Here is a 24263-nt window from a genome sequence, read left to right as displayed (position 1 = left end):
TGTGTCTCTGCCTCTCTCTCTCTCTCTCTCTCTCTGTGACTATCACAAATAAATAAAAAATTAAAAAAAAGAAGATGAAAGCATTAGGACAACTAAGTACAGTGCATGATCATGGACTATATCCTATATAAAAAGAAAAGGTTCTATAGTCATTATTAGGACAATTGGTAAAATTTGTATCTGAACAATAATAGCATTATATCGATGTTAAATTGCCTACATTTGAGAATTCTTCTGTGGTTATGTAAGAGAACATTCTTGTTCATAGGACATCCATGAAGCATTTAGTAGTGAGTCATGATGACTTCAGTGTATTCTCAAACAGCTCAGCAAAATTAACAATGATATTAACAATAACATGCAGATTACAGAGTAATAAAATTAAAATGTGGCAAAATGTTAACAGTTGATGAATCTAGGAGAAGGGTATACTGTAGTTTACTATACCATTCTTATAACTTTGTAAAAAGTTTGAAGTCTATTTCATAATTGAAATTTTTAAAAATGAAAAAATAATGCCAGCAATCTTAAGAGTATATGCTATACCCAAGGAGATTTTACATACATGCATGTGTTTGTTCATGTGAGTACACACACATGCACATTTTTTCGAAGTGGAAGTCTCAGATTTTATACTAAGAAATATGATTTCCTAAATAAAAATTCTCTATTACAAAATTATCCTTGTAAAGCAAAGGATTCTGCTTGCCTTACTTGCAAATACTATACAAATAATACCTCTGGCCTGATCTCCACTTCATACTGTCTCCTGAAAATTCATTTCTGGACAGATTATCTTAGTCAAGTTAATTTCCTTATCATACCTTTAAATCAACTTAATATTAATGAACTAGACTGATAAAATATCAAAACCTTCCCATATAGCTGACAATTGGGAAAACACATGATGTTTTTAAAAAAGATTTAATTAATCTATTTGACAGAAAGAGAGAGAGAGCAAGCAGGGGGAGCTGCAGAGGGAGAGGGAGAAACAGAGTCCCCGCTGAACAGGGAGCCTGATGCCTGGCTCAATCCCAAGACCCTCAGATCATGACCCGAGCTGATGGCAGACTCTTTTTTTTTTTTAAGATTTTATTTATTTATTCATTCATGAGGCAGAGAGAGAGAGAGAGAGAGAGAGAGAGGCAGAGAGAGAAGCAGGCTCCATGCAGGGAGCCCGATGTGGGACTCGATCCTAGGACTCCAGGATCACGCCCTGGGCCAAAGGCAGGCGCTAAACCGTGATGGCAGACTCCTAACTAAGCCACCCAGGTGCCCCAAAAACATGATTATTGACTATGACACTGCCCCATGAAAATTAAAACAGTATTTATATTCTTAAACACTTAACTATTTCTTTATCTTGTTATTCATATCTATTTACACACATATACATATATATAAATATGGCATTTAATATTTCTTTCATTAAAAACCTGCTTTAAAAGCCAAACATTAACTCATGATAAAGCTAAAATAGTTTCAGTAGCATTAATAAAACTAATTAATTTTTCTCTTTCAAATAATTAATATTAAAAAATTCAGATAATAAAAATAATACATGGCCATTGTTTAACAATATAAAAATAGGGACACCTGGGTGGCTCAGCGGTTTAGCGCCTGCCTTTGGCCCAGGGCGTGATCCTGGAGACCCAAGATCGAGTCCCACATCAGGCTCCCTACAGGGGGCCTGCTTCTCCCTCTGACTGTGTCTCTGCCTCTATGTGTCTCTCATGAATGGATGAATAAAATCTAAAAAAAAAAAATATATATATATATATATATAAATGGTCTAGGGAAGAAATAAAACTTGAAATTCTACTACCCAGTGACAGTTTAACTTCTAATGATTTTATTTATTTATATATTTGAGAGAGAGAGAGAGAGAGAGAGAGAGAGTACATGTAAGCATGAGGGCAGGGGAAAGAGGAAAGGAAAGAAAATAATCTCAAGCAGACTCCATGCTGAATGTGGAGCCATTTCACAATCATGACCTGATCATGACCTGAGCCAAATCAAGAGCTGTATGCTCAACCAACTGAGCTACCCAGGCACCCTGTGATTTAATCTCTAGGTTCTGTTTGAATTTCTTCTGGCCTGGGGTATTTTTTTTTTAACTATACATTACTGTTTTAATTTATTTGGCATTTATTTTGAGTCATAATATAAGGTGAGAGCGTAATTGGAACTGGTATCTCAAAGAGCTGATACAAACCATTTGAAGAATAATGAATGTGCTTTTACATTCTCATGTGGATAAATGTCTGTTTTAAAGCAATTTGTGTGTTTCATTGCTCTATCTCTTGATTCAAGGGCTTGCTTCCACAGTCTTAGTGTGGACATGTTTTAATAGATGATAGGTGACATGGTAAATCTTTATTCTTTTTCAGTACTTGTGACATTTTCTTTACAACAGAAATAAAATGAGAGAAAAAAGTCAAACACAGAAGAAAAATGGACAAAAATGTGAATAAACATTTCCTCCCAAATTAAACAGAAGCATGAAAAATGCTTATAACTCACTAGGAAAATGAGAAATGCAAATTAAGACAATAAAACAGTACATTTTGCCCATCAGATAGCAAAATTTAAAAGTCTGAAATAGGGATCCCTGGGTGGCGCAGCGGTTTGGCGCCTGCCTTTGGCCCAGGGCGCGATCCTGGAGACCCGGGATCGAATCCCACATCAGGCTCCCGGCGCATGGAGCCTGCTTCTCCCTCCGCCTGTGTCTCTGCCTCTCTCTTTCTCTCTGTATGACTATCATAAATAAATAAAATTAAAAAAAAAAAAAAAAAAGTTTAAAAAAAAAAAAAAATAAAAAAAAAAAAAAATAAAAGTCTGAAATACCAAGTATTGGTGAGGACATGTAGAAATAGAGATTATCCTACACTGCTGGTGGGTGTGTAAATTCATATGGCTACTTTGGAGAATGATTTGGCCATGTCTGATAAAATTAAAATGTGCCATCAATTCCGCTTCTGGGGTATTCTCTAGCAAATCTCATAGCATAAGTGCATGAAGATTTATAAAGATGTTCACGGTAGCAATTTTTATAATGGGGAAAAAATCAGAAATAGCAGAAATATCACTGGACAGGGGAATGAATAATAATTAAAAAACATATAGTTTTCATATGATGAAAACTATATAGAAGTTAAAAGGAATAAATGAGAGTTTTATATGTACATACTAATAGCTAAAAAAAAAAAACACCCTTATTCCTGCATAAGAAAGCAAAGGTAGAATGATATACTATGACATTACTTATGTAAAAACACAAGAGAAATACTATATATCGCTTATGGTTATTTATCTCATTTTATATGTAATTCACATATGCATTTATTAATATATACATGCATATAATTTATTAATATAGACATACATTTACTAATACAGAAAGTATATTTATTTACATATGTAAATATTTCTGGAATGAAACCTCAAAATCAAGACTGTAGTTTCATTTGAAGATAATCTGGGGTGGTGACAGATACATCAATTTTCTCTCCTATTATTTTTATTAAAAAAAACTGAAGCAAACAAATACATTAACACTTATCCATTGGGTATATTTTCTAAAATCTTTTTTTTTTTTTTTTTTTTTGTGGGGGTAAGGGAGAACCTCCACCATGTATTTAAGTTGTAAGCCAAGGACATTTACAGTCAACATCCAGAAAGGGTTACTAATAATGTTCCTACCTGTTACTAAAACACCCGAGTTGATTCAGTGTTACACTGCACTTCTCTGACAAGCTCATTCAATTAGTTATTGACAAACAGATATTTCTTTTTTAAGATTTTATTTATTTATTCATGAGAGACACAGAGAGACAGAGACATAGGCAGAGGGTGAAGGAGGCTCCCTGTGGTAAGCCTGATACAGGACTCACTCCCAGGACCCCAGGATCACGACCTGAGCCAAAGGCAGATGCTCAACTACTGGGCCATCCAGGTGCCCTGACAAACAGCTATTCCAATAGATTATGGGTTTTCAGCCCTGATTAGGTTACCTGGTTGAGAATATTCCAGGATGCATGCGAGAGTGCTGCGAATTAGAGCCGTCCACTGTTTCTGAGTGTCCTCAGTCTTGGCCATTGAGAGGGTCACGATGCTTTTAATCCCTTGAAGAGCTGCACTGACTGGTGGAGGGACCTGATTATCTGCAGACTTTACTGCTGTGTCTTTCAATATTCTTGCAATTAAAAACAGAATTGTGGGCAGGATTGTCATACACCCTGAATTGAAAACAAATCAGATTACCTCATAACTACTCAGTTCTCACATTACAGTTATTTCAATTGTTTTTTAGAATTGATTGTGGCTTAATATTATTTTTTCCCTTGTTGTTATACAAAATTTACTGCATTACTATTATTATAATCCAATGTTTAGAAAAGAAGATGACAAAGTGGCAAGTTAAAGAAGACAATATTTTCTTCCTTTTTCCATCTAGCCTTGTTCTTATTATTTCCAATATTTCCCCTTTAATATGTCATGCCCTTCAAAATGAAAATAAGAAAAGAAGATAGAAAAATGGAAGGGAAGCACTTCCATACACTATGATAACTATCTGAGCAATTTGATGAATCTTGTAGCAATTCTAAGACATGTAATCAATCTGCAGCATACTGAAGTCAGCCTTAACCAAGCCAGGAAAAACGATGAAAAGACTATATGGGTAAGCAAAAAAGAAATGAAATAATCCTGGAACTTGTAGCTGAAAGAACTTTAAGGTCATCGAATCCAACCTCCCACCTCATGGAAGACGCTCCTCATCACTTTCTTAGGCCGCTATCATAGTCAGCCAGCAAAGCTCCAGCAGTGGAGAATTCATTATTTTCACATCTATATATAGGCTTGTGTTGGGATGAAATTTACCTTTATATCTCCTGATATTGTTTCTTTCTTCTAGACAGATAGAGGGAAAGTCTGCATTTCCATCCAGTACTTTTTGGATATCTGCAGACAACTATCATCTTTACAGCTATAATTTCTTTAGTTACTCCTTAGAGTTGGTGGTCACACTCATCTGATGTTTTTCGGTTTGTCAGAGACTCCAGAGTGGCAATCAGATCAGAAACTAAGCTGTTTAGTCATCCCATCTTATGCCTGTCTGCTAACATTCAGTGTCTTGCCTCAAGCTGGTGTTCTATCTCCTTGCTGAAGTTTGAAATACATCTGAAGAACATCTTAAGTTTTGGGTTTTTAAAAATCCTTAATCTTTATAGACTCCTAAAGATCAACACATCATAAAAGACTAACTTCTCCTTCTGTACTTGAGATTTCAGAGGAAAATAATTCATAATAGTACTTAAAATCAAAGGCAAGCCCATCTTTGTCTACTGTAAAATAATGCATTTCCAAATAGTGATCAATACCATACCAGCAGGTGAACACAGGGATGGTAAGTCAGAGAGTATGGTAACTGTGGCTGCTACCAAACGAGCACTTTCTTCTGACAGTCGAGTTTTAGTGGCTATGTGACTGGGTGAATCCGACATCTTGGTACTGAGATGTGGCATATGCCGTACTAAAATGAACATCAATAGCTCCATAGTTGCAAACACGAGAGATTTTCCAGGAACAAGACCACCGCTGTCACCTCCTTCTCCTATTATAGGACAGGATTCTTTCTCCATGTCATCTTCATCTTCAGTGAAAGAACATTTGGTGAAATTTCCAGAAAAAAATAGTAATAGTACAGTATATTAAGTATATTTGAGAAATTCTTTCAGAAGAATTCACAACTGAAAGTTTAACTAATAACACATCTTACTCAGAATAATTCTCTGCCTTGCTAGAATTGTTTATTGAGTTCTCCTTAAAAGTCCTTCCTTTTAAAAGTAAGAGACAATCCATTTTTTACTTCAAAACATTTTACTAGGTATTTTTTAAAAAATATTTTATTGATCTATTCATGAGAGACACAGACATAGGCAGAAAGAGAAGCAGGCTCCATGCAGGGAGGCCAATGTGGGACTCGACCCCAGGACTCCGGGATCACAACCTGAGTGGAAGGCAGGTGCTCAACCACTGAGCCACTCAGGTACCCTATTAGGTAATTTTATTAGGAACGCATTTCATATCACAAGGAACGCTTATAAATTAGGTTGAACCATATGAAGTTGACACTTTTGAAGGTAAAAAATAGTTGACCATCAGGAATTTCATTTAGTTATTTCCAATGAAAGCAAAATCAATTGCAAATCCTCTATATCTATGACTAAATTATTTATTAAAAACTTCCGGCCTTGATATTTAAGAAGTTAGAGTACAAATAAAACCTACTTTGAAGTTAACATAATTTCTAGTGCTTACTTAGAGTGTTCCTTTTTTCTTGCAAATAATCCTGAGCAGCTCTTACTATCTGTTGTACAACTCCAGTAACCAGCAGCTGAACAGATGGTGGGTTCCAGGTCAACAGGAGGCGGTGCAAAACACTTAGCAACTCAACACCAATCAGCTATTATAAATTAACACAGGTAAATCTAATTAATCTTAATTTCAAAGGATAAATTTATGTTATTACAATCTAAGAAAATATGCATGTAAAAATAAGCCTGGTAGCTAAAATTAATATATATGACTGTGTAACAAATAAGAACAGTATAACAATCTTGAGAAATGGTCATATTGTATTCCAACACACTTTCAATCAACAAAATACTGTGGATGCCAGGCACTTCCAGTAAGTCCCCCTCCCATTCATCTCAGCAAGTATTACAAACTTGAACCACTCACTTTTAAGCCACTTATAATCCTCCACTTCAAACCCACCCAATGAATCTGCCTCAAATTTCAAAGAGGGAGAGAAAAACTTAAGTATAACCAAAGCCACATTTACCTTTCTCAAGATCAAATGTCCAGACTCTATCCAAGGCTGATTAATCTTTCATTATCTGCTTCCTATACTGATTGACTTCCCCAGAATTCTTCAAGGGCCTTAATTGTACTTCACATGCCTTCAGCCTCTCTCTCTAGTTAGGTCCTTCTCCCAGGATAAGGAGAACACTCAGGTCTTTTCTGTCTCATTCCCATCCCCCTCTCAAATCCTCTCAGATCCTTCTCTCTGCCCCCATGTCCTCTATCTCTATTGTGCTTCCTCTGGTGCCAGGCCACATGCTTCCACTTCCTTCACCCCCTCACTTATTCTTCATTCTTCCATAATCTGGCTTCTGCTCACCTAAGAAAATGCTCTGTCTTCGGTCACTAATAACCTTCCCTGGACTCTCTTCTGTCCTTATATACTGGGATCCTGGTTCTTTTGAGACTGTTGTCTATCCTTGACACTCTCCCTTGTCCTTGTAACTCTGTTCTTAGTTCTTCTCCTACCTCTGTAGTAGTCTCTGGTGCTTATTTCCCTCATCTCCATCCTTATTTGCTATTTGGAATATACCCTCATGTACCAGTCCTGGCCCTCTTTTTTCCTTCTTTATTCGGTTTTCCTAGGCTAGTGTATAACTCGCTATTTCTCTGGAATTATGAAAAGAGCCTCTTAATTGGCCTCCCTTGTCATCTTTTATAGACCAATCTCCCAAGGTTGATAAAAGGGATCAAATATATATATATATATACACACACACACACACACACACACACACACACACACACACATACCATGTTCTTTTTTTTCTTTTTAAGATTTTATTTATTTATTCATGAGAGACACAGAGAGAAAGAGAGGCAGAGACACAGGCACAGGGAGAAGCAGGCTCCCTGCAAGGAGCCCTATGTGGAACTCAATCCTGGACCCCGGGATCATGCCCTGAGCCAAAGGCAGATGCTCACCCTCTGAGCCACCCAGGCGTCACTATATATACCATGTTCTGAAATACAAGTTTAATCATTCCTCTATTTTAACATTTTTAATGATTCCCTATTACTTTTAAGATAGATTTTAAATCCTTTAACATGTCACACAGGAACTTTCATGATTTGGCCCTTATCCTGTTATACAGCATCATCTCCTAACAACCCCCACATGCTCCATTTGTCTCAGCCATAGTAAATGACAGCAGTGTCCTTGAACTTGTCATGTTCTCTCGAGCCTCCTTGTCTTTGTCTTTGCTTCTCTCCCAGAGAAGAAAACCCATTCTTCTTGTGCTGCCTCACTAATTCCTCTTTTAAGATTTAATCCAACCATCATTTCCTCTGAGAAGCCATTCTTTACCTTCCCTGATACTGTCTGGGCTCCTCCCCTCTATTCTCATCATACCTTTACATATACTAGCTCAGCATTTATCATACTGTCCTGATCTTCTGATCCAGGCGCAGTGAAACCACTTGTGACAGCTATAGCCTCCAACTATGTCTGATGCAGGATAAAAGTTGTTGAGTAAAAGTTGTTGAGTGAATGAATATAATTTTTGAGTCAGTGAACTCTGATGATATTGAAACTACAGGATCTGACTCAGGAAAAAAAAAATCCATCCAAGTGTTAAACAGTACTTGGATAAACAAAACATTATTGAGTCCAAAAAATAGCTAGGTAGGTGTGGGACATAATATGTTAAAATCAAAATGAGTGAGTGTAAACCTTGTATTCTCTCTTCATTCACAGATTAAATTTTAAATTATATAAAAACCTGAAGTTTCTTGAGTAATCTGTAGTTTAGCTAAGGAGTAGCTTTAGGCTGCAAGGCTCGGGTACAAGAAGAGTTCATCAGTGAATGAATCTTGTAATCACAAAGTATATGCTTTCCTTTATTTTGGTTTAGGTCACTATCATGTGCAAAACTAATCTGGATATATGAAATGATAACAACTTCTTTTTTACCTGTTTGTGTTTTATGGAAAATTACCCCACCTGTAGTGATGGTGACCAAAAAGATGGTTCTTATTATAGAAATAAAAGAATTCCTAATTAAAAAGAAGAATAATAAATCCACTGGTAGCTTGGTTCTAGATCATGAATAAGTCCTCTAAATATTACATACAGAACTAGAAAAAGCAATTCATTAAATTGTTTAGATAAGTAGTTGAGCCAGTGCAAAAAAAATTCATTAAATGAGAGATAAAACTTGATCAAGCATTTAAAAATGGTATAATTTATTTAATAGCCTTATAAATTACTTCAGCCCTTTATTAGTAGAATCATTAACTGGGACTGAAGGCATCCCTTAATTTTTAGTTTTATTCGACTACTGATGAACACATCTAAGAAGATACACTGACTATTTTTATGCTGCCTGTGCCTGGTCACCCAACATCACTAGAATGTCTTACATAAAGCCAAAATCTTGAATACTTATTATATAATATTTATTTCATATGGGAGAAAATTATATTAAGATAAATATGATAAAAACAAAGCATAATATTTATTATCTGTTATAGAAAAATACTGTACCTGATCTTCTGCAATATGAATTCGGGCATAAGGAGAATCTAGCAAGGTGTGTAAGGCCTGTAGACATGCTGTAACATGTTCAATAGGCTCCTCAGGTCTAGGGGAGCAAAGGAACTGTATACTCACACCTGTGATGTACATAATAAAAATACATGTTTGTCTATAAAACACTTTGTTGCTTTGATGTCAGATTTTTTTCTCTATTTTTCCTCTATTCTTCTGAAGATTACTTTAACACATATTGAATGCTATTGTAGAGTTCAAAATGGTCACCAAAAGCAGCAGCCAAACTTTATAACACAGACTGTAGCTTTGCAATTAGGTTAATAATCAAATTGGAGGTAGGGAAGGGAGGCAGTTCCAAGGTCATGGAGTTAAGAAGATACTAGATTTTTTTATTTCAAGAACTTAAAAAAAAATAACACATTAAAAATACACTTATGAAAATGATAAAATTACTTCTCATTACATGGTTGCCAAACAATTTCCATGTCTACAAAGAATTTTTAGTGGCAAACTACGGAGGTATAATGGATATCATGGATAACAATTGTTCTTAATTTGCATAATGTAAGGTCACTGTTTTAGATGAGTCTTATATTTTCATGTACAAGATCTATTGATGAGTTCTATAATTTCACCTTAGCAACTATGTTCCTTTTCCCTTCCAGAAAATATAAACCTGCTTAAGAGCCTCATTAGAATCTATAACACCTTAATGTTAAAAGAGCATCATTGATGCAATTATAAATTGAATTTATTCAAATTTTCTTTAACTTTGCATTTTACTATTTCCTCAAGGGACAATCTGTTAAGTGTTAAGTAAAAAGAAAATCTGCCTTTGAAAAAGAAAAATGTAGTTTTTTTTGAAAATTATTCAATATTGCTCTGCGAGTGAACACGATAGCTAAAATTTTTAGAGTAGTCTTTAATAATTAAATTTTTCTATTAAAAATTCAGTTAACAATTTAGAAAATGTGCTTAAAAATCCTCCTTTTATTATTCCCTCTCTGGACTATGGTATATGAAACTTTTCTATAGCATTAAAATGAAAGCTATGAAGGAGTTCAGAATATGCCACACTAAAATATGCCTCTGTGGCATATTGATTATTTTGAGCTGAAGGTACTTGATGAATAGCAGATACAGTAAGGGCCCTCTAACCCCTTCCCACCTAAAAGCAGGTCATGAAACTTCTCATGAGAAAGGTGCCCTCCCTGTATTAGGAAGAGAAGACTGGGAGTCATTGTTGAAATAGACTTGTACAAACAAACTTACTAAAATTAGTTCCTCCCCATATATTTCGTAGTCCTTGTCCCACAATTTATTGTCCCCAGCCCACACCCCTTTGTCTGGTCACATCCCCACAATGTATTGTTCTTTGTATAAAGTAGTATGTAAGTTTTTTGGCCTAATGGCTACTTTAGGTTGAAAATATTAAATAAATCTGCATGCTTTTCTCCTTAATCTGTTTTATCAATTTAATTCTCAGGCCAGCCACAGAACCTAAGAGGATAGAAGGAAATTTTTTCTTCCTTACAGATATGAATTTCAGAAGTGACACATCTTTAAATACATCAATATAATACACCTACCTAAAATCAGATGCATTCTGTCTTTGTTAATTTCTGGCAAAGATTTAGTACTAGGCGTTGCTCCTGATGCCTGGTTTAAATTCACGGGTGTAGAACGTTTCTGTAAGCCAGGTATTGCTGCTGCTTCTGCAGACTCTGAACATGTAAATCCTGTGCTATTCAGCCAAAGCGCCACTGCATGGAGAATGGGGGCCCATGAATTCCGGTAGTGAAGTCTAGCTGTATCAATAGTCTCTGGAGTATAAAATGCTCCCCCTGTAAAATAATCAAGCCAATCAAAGCCATTACTTTTATTGTAAGTGTTCAACCATTTACCAATAACTAACTTAAAAATACCCATTTCTTACCATCTTAGTCCATTTGGGCTGCTTTAATAAAATACCACAGACTGGGTGGCTTATTAACAACAGAAATGTATTTCTCTCATTTCAGGAAGTCTGAGATCAGGCTGCTAGCATGCTCAGGTAAGGGCCATCTCTCTGACTCCTACCTATATTCTCACACGGTAGAAGGGGCTAGGGAGCAATGTAGGGTCTCTTCTCTAAGGGTACTACTAATCCCATTTCAGAGGGCTCCACTTCATGACCCAAGCAGTTCCCAAATGCCCCACTTCCCAATACCATCACAATGGGGATTAGGTATCAACATGTGAATTTAGAAGGGACACAAAATTCAGACCATACCACATATGAAAGAGTAATCTGGCTAAAGAGAGTCTCTTTATTACAAAGTCACAAAAACTAATGTCTTTTCTGCAGCTGCAGAACTGTAGTGCCTGTGCCTTCCTCACCAAGGCTAGGGTTTCCAGCCTTTCCTTGCAACTGCAGATGCTGCTGGGGATCCTCTCTCTTTCTCTACCCTGTGGTCACAGGCTTCCTCTTCACTGTTACCGGAGACCCCCTAAAACCCTGGTTACCTTCTCCTACCACAGGCAGGGAACTCTCTTCTTTCTCTTTCACTCTTCCTCTGCCATTCATCCATAACTCCTGCTTTCACTACCAAACTGAGGACTTTCCCACCTGTTCTTGCATACACTTACCAGCACAGCAATAAACTTCATCATGGTTAGGCATAATGACTTGTTATGCATAGTTATTTAGAGTACTCTAGCTCATATAGTTCTTATCATAACAGTGAGAATATTTACGCTTGGGTTAATAAAAAAGCTTATGCTGTATTTGAATTTATAAATTCAATATGGAGAACATTCTCTAAGTGAGAGAATGCCAAGTATAAGTCTACAGAAGTTTAAAATGTCATTACCACATCTTATATTATTAAATTATTAATAATTAAATAATTAAATTTAAGGGGTTATACTCTTTTTAAATTTAAGATGTGTTAAGATACATTGTAATATTATTAATTGCTGTTCTAGCTTTCACCAATTACACTTCATTTATTTTTTTAATAAATTTATTTTTTATTGGTGTTCAATTTACCAACATACAGAATAACACCCAGTGCTCATCCCGTCAAGTGCCCCCCTCAGTGCCCATCACCCATTTACCCCCACCCCCCGCCCTCCTCCCCTTCCACCACCCCTAGTTTGTTTCCCAGAGTTAGGAGTCTTTATGTTCTGTCTCCCTTTCTGATATTTCCCACACATTTCTTCTCCCTTCCCTTATATTCCCTTTCACTATTATTTATATTCCCCAAATGAATGAGAACATACACTGTCCTTCTCCGATTGACTTACTTCACTCAGCATAATACCCTCCAGTTCCATCCACGTTGAAGCAAATGGTGGGTATTTGTCGTTTCTAATGGCTGAGCAATATTCCATTGTATACATAAACCACATCTTCTTTATCCATTCATCTTTCGATGGACACCAAGGCTACTTCCACAGTTTGGCTATTGTGGACATTGCTGCTAGAAACATCGGGGTGCAGGTGTCCCGGCGTTTCATCGCATCTGAATCTTTGGGGTAAATCCCCAACAGTGCAATTGCTGGGTCGTAAGGCAGATCTATTTTTAACTCTTTGAGGAACCTCCACACAGTTTTGCAGAGTGGCTGCACCAGTTCACATTCCCACCAACAGTGCAAGAGGGTTCCCTTTTCTCCGCATCCTCTCCAACATTTGTGGTTTCCTGCCTTGTTAATTTTCCCCTTTCTCACTGGTGTGAGATGGTATCTCATTGTGGTTTTGATTTGTATTTCCCTGATGGCAAGTGATGCAGAGCATTTTCTCATGTGCATGTTGGCCATGTCTATGTCTTCCTCTGTGAGATTTCTGTTCATGTCTTTTGCCCATTTCATGATTGGATTGTTTGTTTCTTTGGCGTTTAGTTTAATAAGTTCTTTATAGATCTTGGAAACTAGCCCTTTATAGATCTTGGAAACTAGACTATCTGATACGTTATTTGCAAATATCTTCTCCCATTCTGTAGGTTGTCTTTTAGTTTTGCTGACTGTATCCTTTGCTGTGCAAAAGCTTCTTATCTTGATTAAGTCCCAATAGTTCATTTTTGCTTTTCTTTTGCCTTCGTGGATGTATCTTGCAAGAAGTTACTGTGGCTGAGTTCAAAAAGGGTGTTGCCTGTGTTCTCCTCTACGATTTTGATGGAATCTTGTCTCACATTTAGATCTTTCATCCATTTTGAGTTTACCTTTGTGTATGGTGCAAGAGAGTGGTCCAGTTTCATTCTTCTGCATGTGGATGTCCAATTTTCCCAGCACCATTTATTGAAGAGACTGTCTTTCTTCCAATGGATAGTCTTTCCTCCTTTATCGAATATTAGTTGACCATAAAGTTGAGAGTCCACTTCTGGGTTCTCTATCTGTTCCATTGATCTATGTGTCTGTTTTTGTGCCTGTACCACACTGTCTTGATGACCACAGCTTTGTAGTACAACCTGAAATCTGGCATTGTGATGCCCCCAGCTATGGTTTTCTTTTTTATAATTCCCCTGGCTATTCGGGGTCTTTTCTGATTCCACACAAATCTTAAAATAATTTGTTCTAACTCTCTGAAGAAAGTCCATGGTATTTTGATAGGGATTGCATTAAACGCCAATTACACTTCATTTAATTACTACTGTAAACTCCATAAAGGCAAAACTCTGAATAAAGTACTTACCATCAGGCGGGAGCTGACTAGCAAATTCAGCTGGTAAAGTTAAAAGCGCATAGTCTTTTAATGCTGCCAGCCACAGGCGGCTGAGTGTTGGCAGTTCGGGTTGCACAAGTGTTATTAAACTATCTGGTGGTAGTTCGTCTATAGTACCATAATCATCATCATCATCATCAGTACTTTTAATTGCTCTTTTTGGCTTTGACTCTGCTTCCTTCTTGATATTCATAGCAACCACATATACCTAGTAAGATATTTAGGAGGAGAAAATAACAGGGCATAATATTAAGAAATGACATAATCTAAATTGCTATGATTATACAACTGAATTATTGAATAATTATTATTATTATTCCAGTGTTTCTACTCAGTTAACTTAATTGAGTAGAAACACTGGAATATGTATACAACTTCATGATTTCCTGACAACCTCCAAAGAATAATTCCACCTGCTTTGGAGACAATCTTTTTTCATTGATCTGACTTCTGACTATTCCTCTCACAAAAATATTCCTTGAGTAGGGTTCTCTGACATTTTTCTGGCTTTTCTTGTTAGACTTTACAAAGCCCCCTTTTATGTGTGTCTTTTTTTGGTCATAGGGTATAACTTCCTGTTTATTGCTTCACTTTCACAGACTTATTAGACATAATCGGATAGCATTCAAAGAAAAAGGCTGGAAGGGATGGAAGAAGGGCCAGAAAAAGGATTTCCATAAATATCCTTCTAACCCCTTAAGTGATACTTAGCAATCTTGCCTTTATAACAGAGAGTTGAGCAAAGCATATAATTTAATAGTCACATATATATTATCTGTATCCTTTCTCTCCATTTAGTAAGCCAAAATGATGTATAATAGCAACTTCCTAAAACATAATTTTAAAGATTCTTCTTCATCGCAGTTATTTTTGTTTGTTTTTGCACACACATTTAAGCTTTGGCAACATGTATGGACTGACCAAAGAATATGAGGCAGAAGTAGGTGACGGTTTTACTCTGTAGGCAATGGGGAAGGGAAGAGGCCACTGCAGGATTTATTATGTATTTTTCCTGAACTTTTAATTTTATTCTAAAATTATACCATAAAAAGTTTGGAAAATGAGTTTTTAAAATTACTAATAATCCCAATTTTCAGGTTATCATATTCTATCTTTGTAAGTTGTAATTTTGTTGTACAAAGAATTTTGTATTTAATTTTATTAACATATCATAATATTTTCCCATAAAATGCTAGTCTTCAAAACCATTACTCTTAATGGCTGTAGGGGATAAGTCATATAATTTCCCTAAGTTGAAATTTAATATTTACTCCTGATTCTTTAATCAGCCTTGGGAATCTTAAAAAAACAAGATACAGTGTTTCCAAAGACAAAAGGTGTGTAGCTCTTCATATTATAAATAATGTTCCAAGTTAAGCTTTTTGTAAACATTTCCTTCTGTATTTTGGATATTTTCCCCTAAGATAAAATCCTAGAAACAGAATTACTGCATTAGTGATTACAAATATTTTTATGGTTCTAGATAGACATTGCCAAGACCTTTAAAAGGGTTCTGTAGTTTATAATGCTATTTGCAACCCAAGAGAATATGTTTTTTAGACTCCTTTTTTAAAGTCTAAATACATCTTATTAGATATTACACAAGAAAAATAGAAAAATCAGAAGCATAAGAAAAAGAAATATTGTTAGCATTCTAGACATGTTGTATATATAGTCTTTTAAACAAAACTGTGTGAGTAACTTTCGTTTTTTAAATTTTTAAAAAGATTTATTTGAGAGAGAGAGAGAGAAAGAAAGAGAGAATGAGAAAGAGAATATGCAGCGGGGAGGGCAGAGGGAGAAAGAGTCTCAAGCTGACTCCCTGTTGAGTGTGGAGCCTGATGCAGGGCTTAATCTTACGACCCTGAGGTCATGACCTGAGCCAAAACCTAGAGTTGGGACACCCAACCTACTGCACCACACAGGTACTCCCCTAAATAACTTTTAACCCAATTTTCTATTCACTTAATCTCATCATCTCTTAGGATCAAGACATACATTTAAGTTATTTCCATTTTTCTGAGAAAAATAAACATTGCAATGAATATCATCATAGCATAGTCTTTGTATATATCCTTAATATTCCTTAGGATAAACTGGTCAGCTAATGTGCAGTTTCAGTAAGTGTTTTGATATATTATCACCCTTTGGAAAAGTTTTACTGTCATTCTAAAAATGATGTTAATTTATCTGGGTAATGTTTCTATATTTCTTCTCTTCCCCATATGTTTATGCATAGCTTTGTTTCCTTTCTGTGAATTGTTAATTCATATTCTTTGCCCAAATTTTGCATTTTATTTTTTTAAAGATTTATTTATTTACTCAGAAAGAGAGAGAGAGAGAGAGAGAGAGGCAGAGGGAGAAGCAGGCTCCATGCAGGGAGCTCCACGTGGGACTCGATCCCAGGCCTCCAGGGTCACACCCCAGGCTGCAGGTGGCGCTAAACTGCTGTGCCACTGGGGCTGCCCCAAATTTTGCATTTTAGAAGGATTATTCTGAGAATCCATATAGGAATAGCTGGAGGTGGGGTGGAGAAGACTAACATGTGAAAAAAATTAGGATGCAACTGTACAGGTCAGGTAACAGATGATGAGGACTCAAACTAAGGCAGGGGTAGGAGAAAGGACATATTTATTTATAGGTATGGAAAAGGTATATATAAAATCTCTTGCTAAATTTAAAAAATAGTTGCTATGTTAAATAAAATTCCATTTTTATTTTGAAAATATATAGATACATATATTTTTTAGTATAAACAGATTTATATGTGCATAGTGATATATACCAAAATATTAACAATAGTTATCTCTGGATGATAAGATAGTAAAATTGCAGAGGGGATAAGATTACAAATTTTTTTGTTTTTAATTCATGAGAGACAGAGAGAGGCAGAGACATAGGCAGAGGGAGAAGCAGGCTCCATGTGAGGAGCCCAATGTGGGACTCTATCCCAGGACCCCAGGATCACACCTTGAGCTGAAGGCAGACGCTCAACCACTGAGCCACCCAGTGGTCCCCAGGTTTTTTTAAATAAAAATTTTTCTCTAAAAAAAAAAAAAAAATTCTCTATATTCTGAATTTATGTAATGAACATAGGTATTTTTATTATCAGAACAAAATTACATATTTTCAAAGATAATACTAACAGTAAAATACACAGGAATTAGTTACCTACTAGATATAAGATGAAGGGGACTGGAGAAGAAGCATTTAATATTGATACCTAGGTCCTGCTCTGAAGATAAGAGATAGGAGATGCTGAGATAAAGAGGAAAAAAGAAGAAAGATAAAACATAGTATTTTTTTTAGACATGTTGGGTGTGTGGTACTTATGGGTCATCCAAGGGGAGATGTCTAGTGAACAGCCAAAAATATGGAATTGGAATTTAGGAGGTCTAGGTAGAGAAGTAGAATTACAATCTTTAATATACAAGTTAAAGCTACAGGTTACAGGTATGGATGAAGCTGCCCAGAAAGTATGAAGAGGGAGGAAAGGGACAAGAAGAACACCAACAGTTAAAGAGTAGGCAGGCAGGGATGCCTGGGTGGCTCAGTGGTTGAGCGTCTGTCTGCCTTTGGCTCAGGGCGTAATCCCGGTCCTGGGGATAGATACAGTTCGACATTGGGCTCCCTACAGGGAGCTTCTGCCTCTGCTTATGTCTCTACCTCTCTCTCTCTCTCTCTCTGGCTCTCATGAATAAATAAATAAAATCTTAAAAAAAAAAAAAAAAAAAAAGAGTGGGCAAAGAGAGGCCAGCCAGCAAGTGATGCTGAGAATGAATAAAGAAAAGGAAAGAGGAGAAGCAAGAGAGGAGTATCACAAAAGTTAAGGAAAACAAAGGGCTTCTAAAGGAGACAGTACCAGAGAGACTACGTAACATGGAGTCTGGTGATTGTGTAGGGATACAGATAATTCTCTCATTTGTAACTTTAGTGAGAGTAATTCCAATGGAGTGGTGATGACACAGGGAAACTGAAGAGACCTCATAAAAAACTGCTATTTTTGCTTCTTTTCCTGCTTCTCTTCTTGCCAGGATCTGCACCCCCAGCTTATACGTGCTGTATGTCCTCCTTGTAAAGGTCAAGGACTTAATGATCTCTTTGGAGTCTTTTAGCACAAGAGATAACATCTAAGAAATGACTAGGTGGGGTCCTCATGTACATTTTCCAAGACCACTGACTCCAGACACTCTGACACCAAAAGCCCTAGCTCCAGGGCATAAGGTACTTATGGAGGACACTTGAGCACTCCTCCTTGTTTTGACCAGATCTCAGATGCCTGAGAGGGGCACGTACACCAGGCAACCATCCTCAGTAAAAATCCCAAGCCTTGAGCAAAGACGAGACTCACTCTCCTTTCCTTTCCACGTCTCCCAGATGCTCTGTCTGTATCTGCTGTCTCTATACCTTCAATAAACTCTGTTGTCACTTCCTCTCAGCTCACATTTGATTTCTATTCTGCGCAAAGCCCAGGACACTGTGGGCTAGTCCCTGCGGAACCCCATCTGGGACTTCCACCAGCCAGTCTGCATCAGTGAGGATGACCCCAGATCGTGGGGGATGGGGAAAGGGGTGATCAAGAGCAAGGAAGTGAAGATATGGAAACTCCTTCAATGCCCTGAGATGTGAAGAGGGGAGAGGGAAAGCTGTGAGGACAAGGGGAGGAAGGCAGGCAAGGAGAGTGAGCAGATGGAAGGAGAGGGTGCAGATACAGAAGCAGGCATGAGGGACAGCGCTGGGCTAGAAAGTCTCCCCTCCATACTCAAGCCTAACTAACATTAACTGACAGGTGAAAGGACAGTTCTCAACTCCTGTAAATCTAAAAATTTCAAGGCAACAATCTGCAGAGACAGAGAATGGATCTCCTCAGTTTTCTGAGTGAAAAAGTATAAGCAGAGATAGGTCTTTAGGAGAGAAATCTAGACTATGCTGGGCATTTGAAGAGAATGACAAAGAAAAGGAAAAAAACACACACACATATATAAACATATATAAATTTACATATATTTACATATATACATATAAATTTACATATATAAACATATACATAACTTTATATATATTTACATATATAAACATATATATAAATATATATTTATATATAAACATATACACACACACACACACACACATATATATATATGTTTAAAATTTACTTAAAGGGATCCCTGGGTGGCACAGTGGTTTGGCGCCTGCCTTTGGCCCAGGGCACGATCCTGGAGACCCGGGATCGAATCCCACGTCAGGCTGAGCCTGCTTCTCCCTCTGCCTATGTCTCTGCCTCTCTCTCTCTCTGTATGACTATCATAAATAAATAATAAAAAAAAAATTGAAAAAAAATTTAAAAAAATAAAATTTACTTAAAAAAAGGAAGAGAAACAGGGAAAAAAATTACTAGCCAGCATTCAAGTCTGAGGTATGAGGTGCAAATCATTAAATAAGATTACAAGTTGCCCTAAAAAAGAAAGCAGTGTCAATAAAAACATGCATTATTAAATCTTTTATTTATTTATTTATTTATTTTAATTTTTATTTATTTATGATAGTCACAGAGAGAGAGAGAGAGAGGCAGAGACACAGGCGGAGGGAGAAGCAGGCTCCATGCACCGGGAGCCTGATGTGGGATTCGATCCCGGGTCTTCAGGATCGCGCCCTGGGCCAAAGGCAGGCGCCAAACCGCTGCGCCACCCAGGGATCCCCAAAACATGCATTATTAATTTAGTTATGTGTGCTTCTGATCTAATTTTTTAAAAGCAATAATCTATCTTACATTCAATACCAGCCACAACGTCCTTTGATATACATTGCCTTACAAGAAGATATTTCCACATTGTAATGAAAAACAAAACAAAAAACAAAGGTAAGGCTCTGAGATCAAATCACTTGACCAAAGTCACAAAGATGGTAAATTATAGAGAGAACTTGTTCTAGGGCCTCTGATTCAACATTTAATGCTTTTTATACTAAACTATGCCAGCCTTCCTAGTAGGTGAATCAAGCATATTAATGCAAGTCAGCAGAGAACTAGCTGACTGGCAACCAATGCTGTGATCATCATACCCTGCACTGCCTAATTTCCACATAATTATTTGGGGGAGGCCCTTCTCAATATAGAAATTTTGAAAAAACTGATTAAAAACAACTTTCAAAGGTTTGATAAGAGCTCTTTCATAAATATATACATATTTTATTGAGAAGGAGCAAATAACAGATTTTCAAAAAACATTTCACACCAAAGGTCAGTTTAAAAAAAAAACAAAAATCAAATAAATTTTTTTTTACCTATTGGACTAGGGGAATATTTTTTCATGGATGGAGAAACGGTTCAAAAATAGGCTATGGTTACCTCTGCCCATGCTTTGAGAACAGCCAATTTTTCCATGGTTGTGGCACTCTCTCGGTATAGTTGGCTAGAAGATCCTTTTCCAGCCTGCACTTTGTCCAAAGAAGAAACAAGCAGATTGTGCACTCGACGGAGGTCATTGAGATCACTGACAACTCCACTTCCAATCCATGTACTACATACCTGGCCAAAGAAAAACATTTTAAATTTTGAATAAAAAATTAATATTTAATATGATTTTTTTTATTGAGGGAAGAAACACAACAAACCAATGAAGAAAACAAAACAAAAAACCCAAATGCTGTGCTTCAGCATTATTTTTGAGTAACAAATTGACAAGAATGGAATTTATTGTACTCTCACAGGGAAAACTAACAGTATTTACTTATAATATTTCCATTGTCTAATTTGACAAAAATCTTAATGGAAAAAATTTCTGCCTGAATCAGTTCAGTTGTGAATAATTCTTCACTTCAACAACATTTCTGCTTAACACAAGCAAAAGGTTATTCTGAGTGGTATGGAAAAGGGGAAAAAAAATCTAGTCGCCGTCCTCAAGAAAGAAAACACAGATTGGATAAACACTGTAGGACTGCAATACTACACTTAAAAACACAGAAAATAGAGATTTCTTCCAGCAGAAGAAATGGAAATATTTAGATATCAGGAAGGTCTGTGTGTAAAAATACAGAGGAGTTATATGGGAAAAGAAAGAAGATAAGCAAAATTAACTGGGATCAGATTATGGTACAATTTAAATCCCATGCAAACTGAACTCAGACTTTGTTCTGTGGGTAGTCATGAGTTTCTAAGGCTTCAGAGCAGGGAGATTACACTTAGAATTGTGCTTGAGGCGCCTGAGTTGCTCAGCTGGTTAAGTGTCCAACTCTTGATTTTGGCTCAGGTCTTGATCTTGGGGTTGTGGGATTGAGTCCCACCTTGGCTCTGAGCTCAGTATGGAGTCTGCTTGGGATTCTCTCTTTCTCTCTCTCTTTCTCTCTCTAAATAAAATCTTTTTAAAAAATTGTGCTTTAGGAAGATTGCTCCAGTACTTATACCAGGAAAGATGTGTTTAGGTGGTAAGCAACGTGTTCAGTTAAGTGACTATTACAATATTATAGGATAGAGACAATACAGATCAAGCTGGGAATGGAATGAGAAGGGAGCGTCATCTGAGAGAGGCTTGGAAGTAGAAATTACTGGATTTGGAAACCAATTAAGTATTTTTAGGGGAGGAGGCAGGGACTTGCAAAACATGGAAAGAATCAAATCTGGTTGTTGTAAGTAATGCTGCAATAAGCATGGGGGTGTATGCATCCCTTTGAAGAAGTGTTTTTGTATTCTTTGGGTAAATATCTAGTAGTGTCATTATTAGATCATAGGGTAGTTCTATTTTTAACTTTTTTTTTTACCATAGCCAAATTATGGAAGCAACTTAAGTGTCCATCAATAGATGAATAAAGAAGATGTGTGCGCACGCGCGTGCATGTGCACACACACACACACACCACACACACACACACCATGGATTATTACTCAGCCATAAAAAGGAATGAAATCTTGCCATTTGCAACAACATGGATAATGCTAGAGAGTACAATGCTAAGTGAAGTAAGTCAATCAGAGAAAGACAATATGATCTCACTCATATGTAGAACTTAAGAAACAACAACAACAAAAATGAACAAAGGAAAAAAAGAAGAGACAAATCAAGAATCAGACTCTTTAACTATAGAGAACTGATGGTTACCAAAGGGTAGGGGGAAGGGGGATGGGTGAAATAGGTGATGGAGATGAAGAGTACACTTATTGTGATGAGCACCGAGTAATGCATAAAATTGCTGATTCACTATATTGCATATTTGAAACTAATATAACTATACTGGAATTAAAACAAAACAAAACAAAACTAGTGAGACCAGGGCACTCTCCACACACAGGTAATAACCAAAGCAATGTTACCAGGTAAATCTATGTAAGGACAGGTATTTAAAAAAAGGTATAAGGAAAACACAGGGAAGATAGTTACACTTAAGGGACAAGTAGAATAAGAATAAACCATGAAAGAAATTAAAAATGCCAGGAAAGCAAAAGGAAAACCAGGCAAGTGTGGGGACACTGGAGCCAAAGGAAGGATGTCAACAAGGAAGGGGTGGTCTGGCAGTGCGACCTTTCCCCACAATTACAAGTCATCCCTTTAAAGAACATGAAACTAGGGGTGTCTGGCTGGCTCAGTCAGTAGAACATGTAACTCTTAGTCCTGGGGTTGTGAATTCAAACCCCATGATGGGTGTAGAGATTACTTGAAAATAAAATCTTTTATTTTTAAAGATCTTATTTATTCGACAGAGAGAAAGAGAGAGCACAACCAGGGGGAATGGCAGAGGGAGAGGTAAAAGCAGGCTCCCCAGTGAACAGAGAGCCCAACTCAGGGCTCAATCTCTCTAAATAAAAGGATCATGGAAGCCAGGATCATGACCTGACCCCAAGGCAGATGCTTAACTGACTGAGCCACCCAGGTACCCCTGGAAATAAAATATTTTAAAAAATAAAGAACATGAAACTAAAACTGCAGGTACTCCATCACAGATTTGGTTTATGAAAAAAGATAAAGCAGCACGGAATCAGCAACATCATATTCAGAGAAAATACCCTGGCCTTAAATCAAAAGAGTGGTGCATGAATGTACATTTAAACATCTCAATCTGAAATAAGACATTTAAAGTATATATTATGTTTATGATTCCTATGCTGATCTAAATGATTTTTTTTTTTTTTTTTTTTTTTTTTACTAAACCACTGATTACTGTCTCTGATTGTGTTACACTTGAGAGTCTTCCTACAATATCTAAAAATTATCCTGATTTTCAGGCTTAACATGATATCTATTCTGGTAAATAAGGTGGGATACAATGTTTCATAATCTGTCCAAACCCAACTCCTTACTTTCCTTTAAGAAAAAGGAACTTGCAACCCACTGTTCCATCTGTTTCAAAACTAGGTTTCCTCCCAGAAACAGAAGGATAGGTCAAAAACTTAAGCCTGCTAGTGGAAAAGAAGAAACTTCTTATAGAAAAAGCAGCTACAGGGGTACCTGGGTGGCTCTGTGGTTGAGCATCTGCCTTCAGCTCAGGTCATGATCCTGAGGTCCTGGGATTGAATCCCACATTGGGCTCCTCACAGGGGGCCTGCTTCTCCCTCTGCCTATTTTTCTGCCTTGCTCTCTGTCTCTCATGAATAAATAAATAAAATCTTTAAAAAAAGAAAAAAAGAAAGAAAGAAAAAGCAGCTAGAGTCACATAAAGAGTAAGAAGTTGAAGGCAAATTCAGTAACGGGAAATTTTCATACTACTCATCCACAAGATGAAATCTGACTAGCCTTTGCTTTTCTATGAATGGGAGCTTTGTAGGTTTTTTCTGCTTAAATACTATATTCTGAAACATCATTATGATACATTTATTTATACAGGACTATGATTTTTGATTGTCTGTGAGTCAGTATCTCATACCAATGGTCTCCTTTAACTCCAAGGTTTGTCTCATGATCCACAGTCTTCTCTCTTAAACAAGGCTCCCTCTTCTCTCCCTGATCTGCTGTTTGTAAGAGGAGTTCATTTTTCTGAAGGCCATCACTAATAGAGCAGACGTCAGAGAAATAAATCTTAACAAGGTTGGGGGGCCTGGGTGACTCAGTTAGTTTAAGTATCTGACTCTTGATTTCAGTTCAGGTCATGATCCCGGGGATCATGATCCCTGTATCAGGCTCCATGCTGGGTGTGGAATCTGCTCAAGATCCTCTCTCTCCCTTTCCCTCTGCCCCTACCTGACCTCTCCCTCTTTAAAAAAAAAAATAAAATAAT

At 36.8% G+C, this 24263-nt stretch overlaps 1 protein-coding gene across 2 annotated transcripts in view; it reads right to left on the bottom strand.

The window, feature by feature from the left end:
• HEATR5B (HEAT repeat containing 5B) overlaps positions 1-24263 on the bottom strand; it is a 98948-nt gene that overhangs the window by 8955 nt on the left and 65730 nt on the right. For both annotated transcript variants that reach the window (XM_041755039.1, XM_041755040.1), the window contains exons 27-33: positions 20407-20586; positions 14031-14268; positions 10948-11202; positions 9353-9480; positions 6322-6466; positions 5387-5653; positions 4014-4238 (exon numbers count right to left, since the gene is read on the bottom strand). In XM_041755039.1, the coding sequence (XP_041610973.1) occupies positions 4014-4238; positions 5387-5653; positions 6322-6466; positions 9353-9480; positions 10948-11202; positions 14031-14268; positions 20407-20586 (1438 nt within the window). The remainder of the gene's footprint in view (positions 1-4013; positions 4239-5386; positions 5654-6321; positions 6467-9352; positions 9481-10947; positions 11203-14030; positions 14269-20406; positions 20587-24263) is intronic.

This window comes from Vulpes lagopus, chromosome 5, assembly GCF_018345385.1.
Source record: "Vulpes lagopus strain Blue_001 chromosome 5, ASM1834538v1, whole genome shotgun sequence".
Lineage (NCBI taxonomy): Eukaryota > Metazoa > Chordata > Mammalia > Carnivora > Canidae > Vulpes > Vulpes lagopus.
This window is presented reverse-complemented; position numbering and strand designations above follow the sequence as displayed.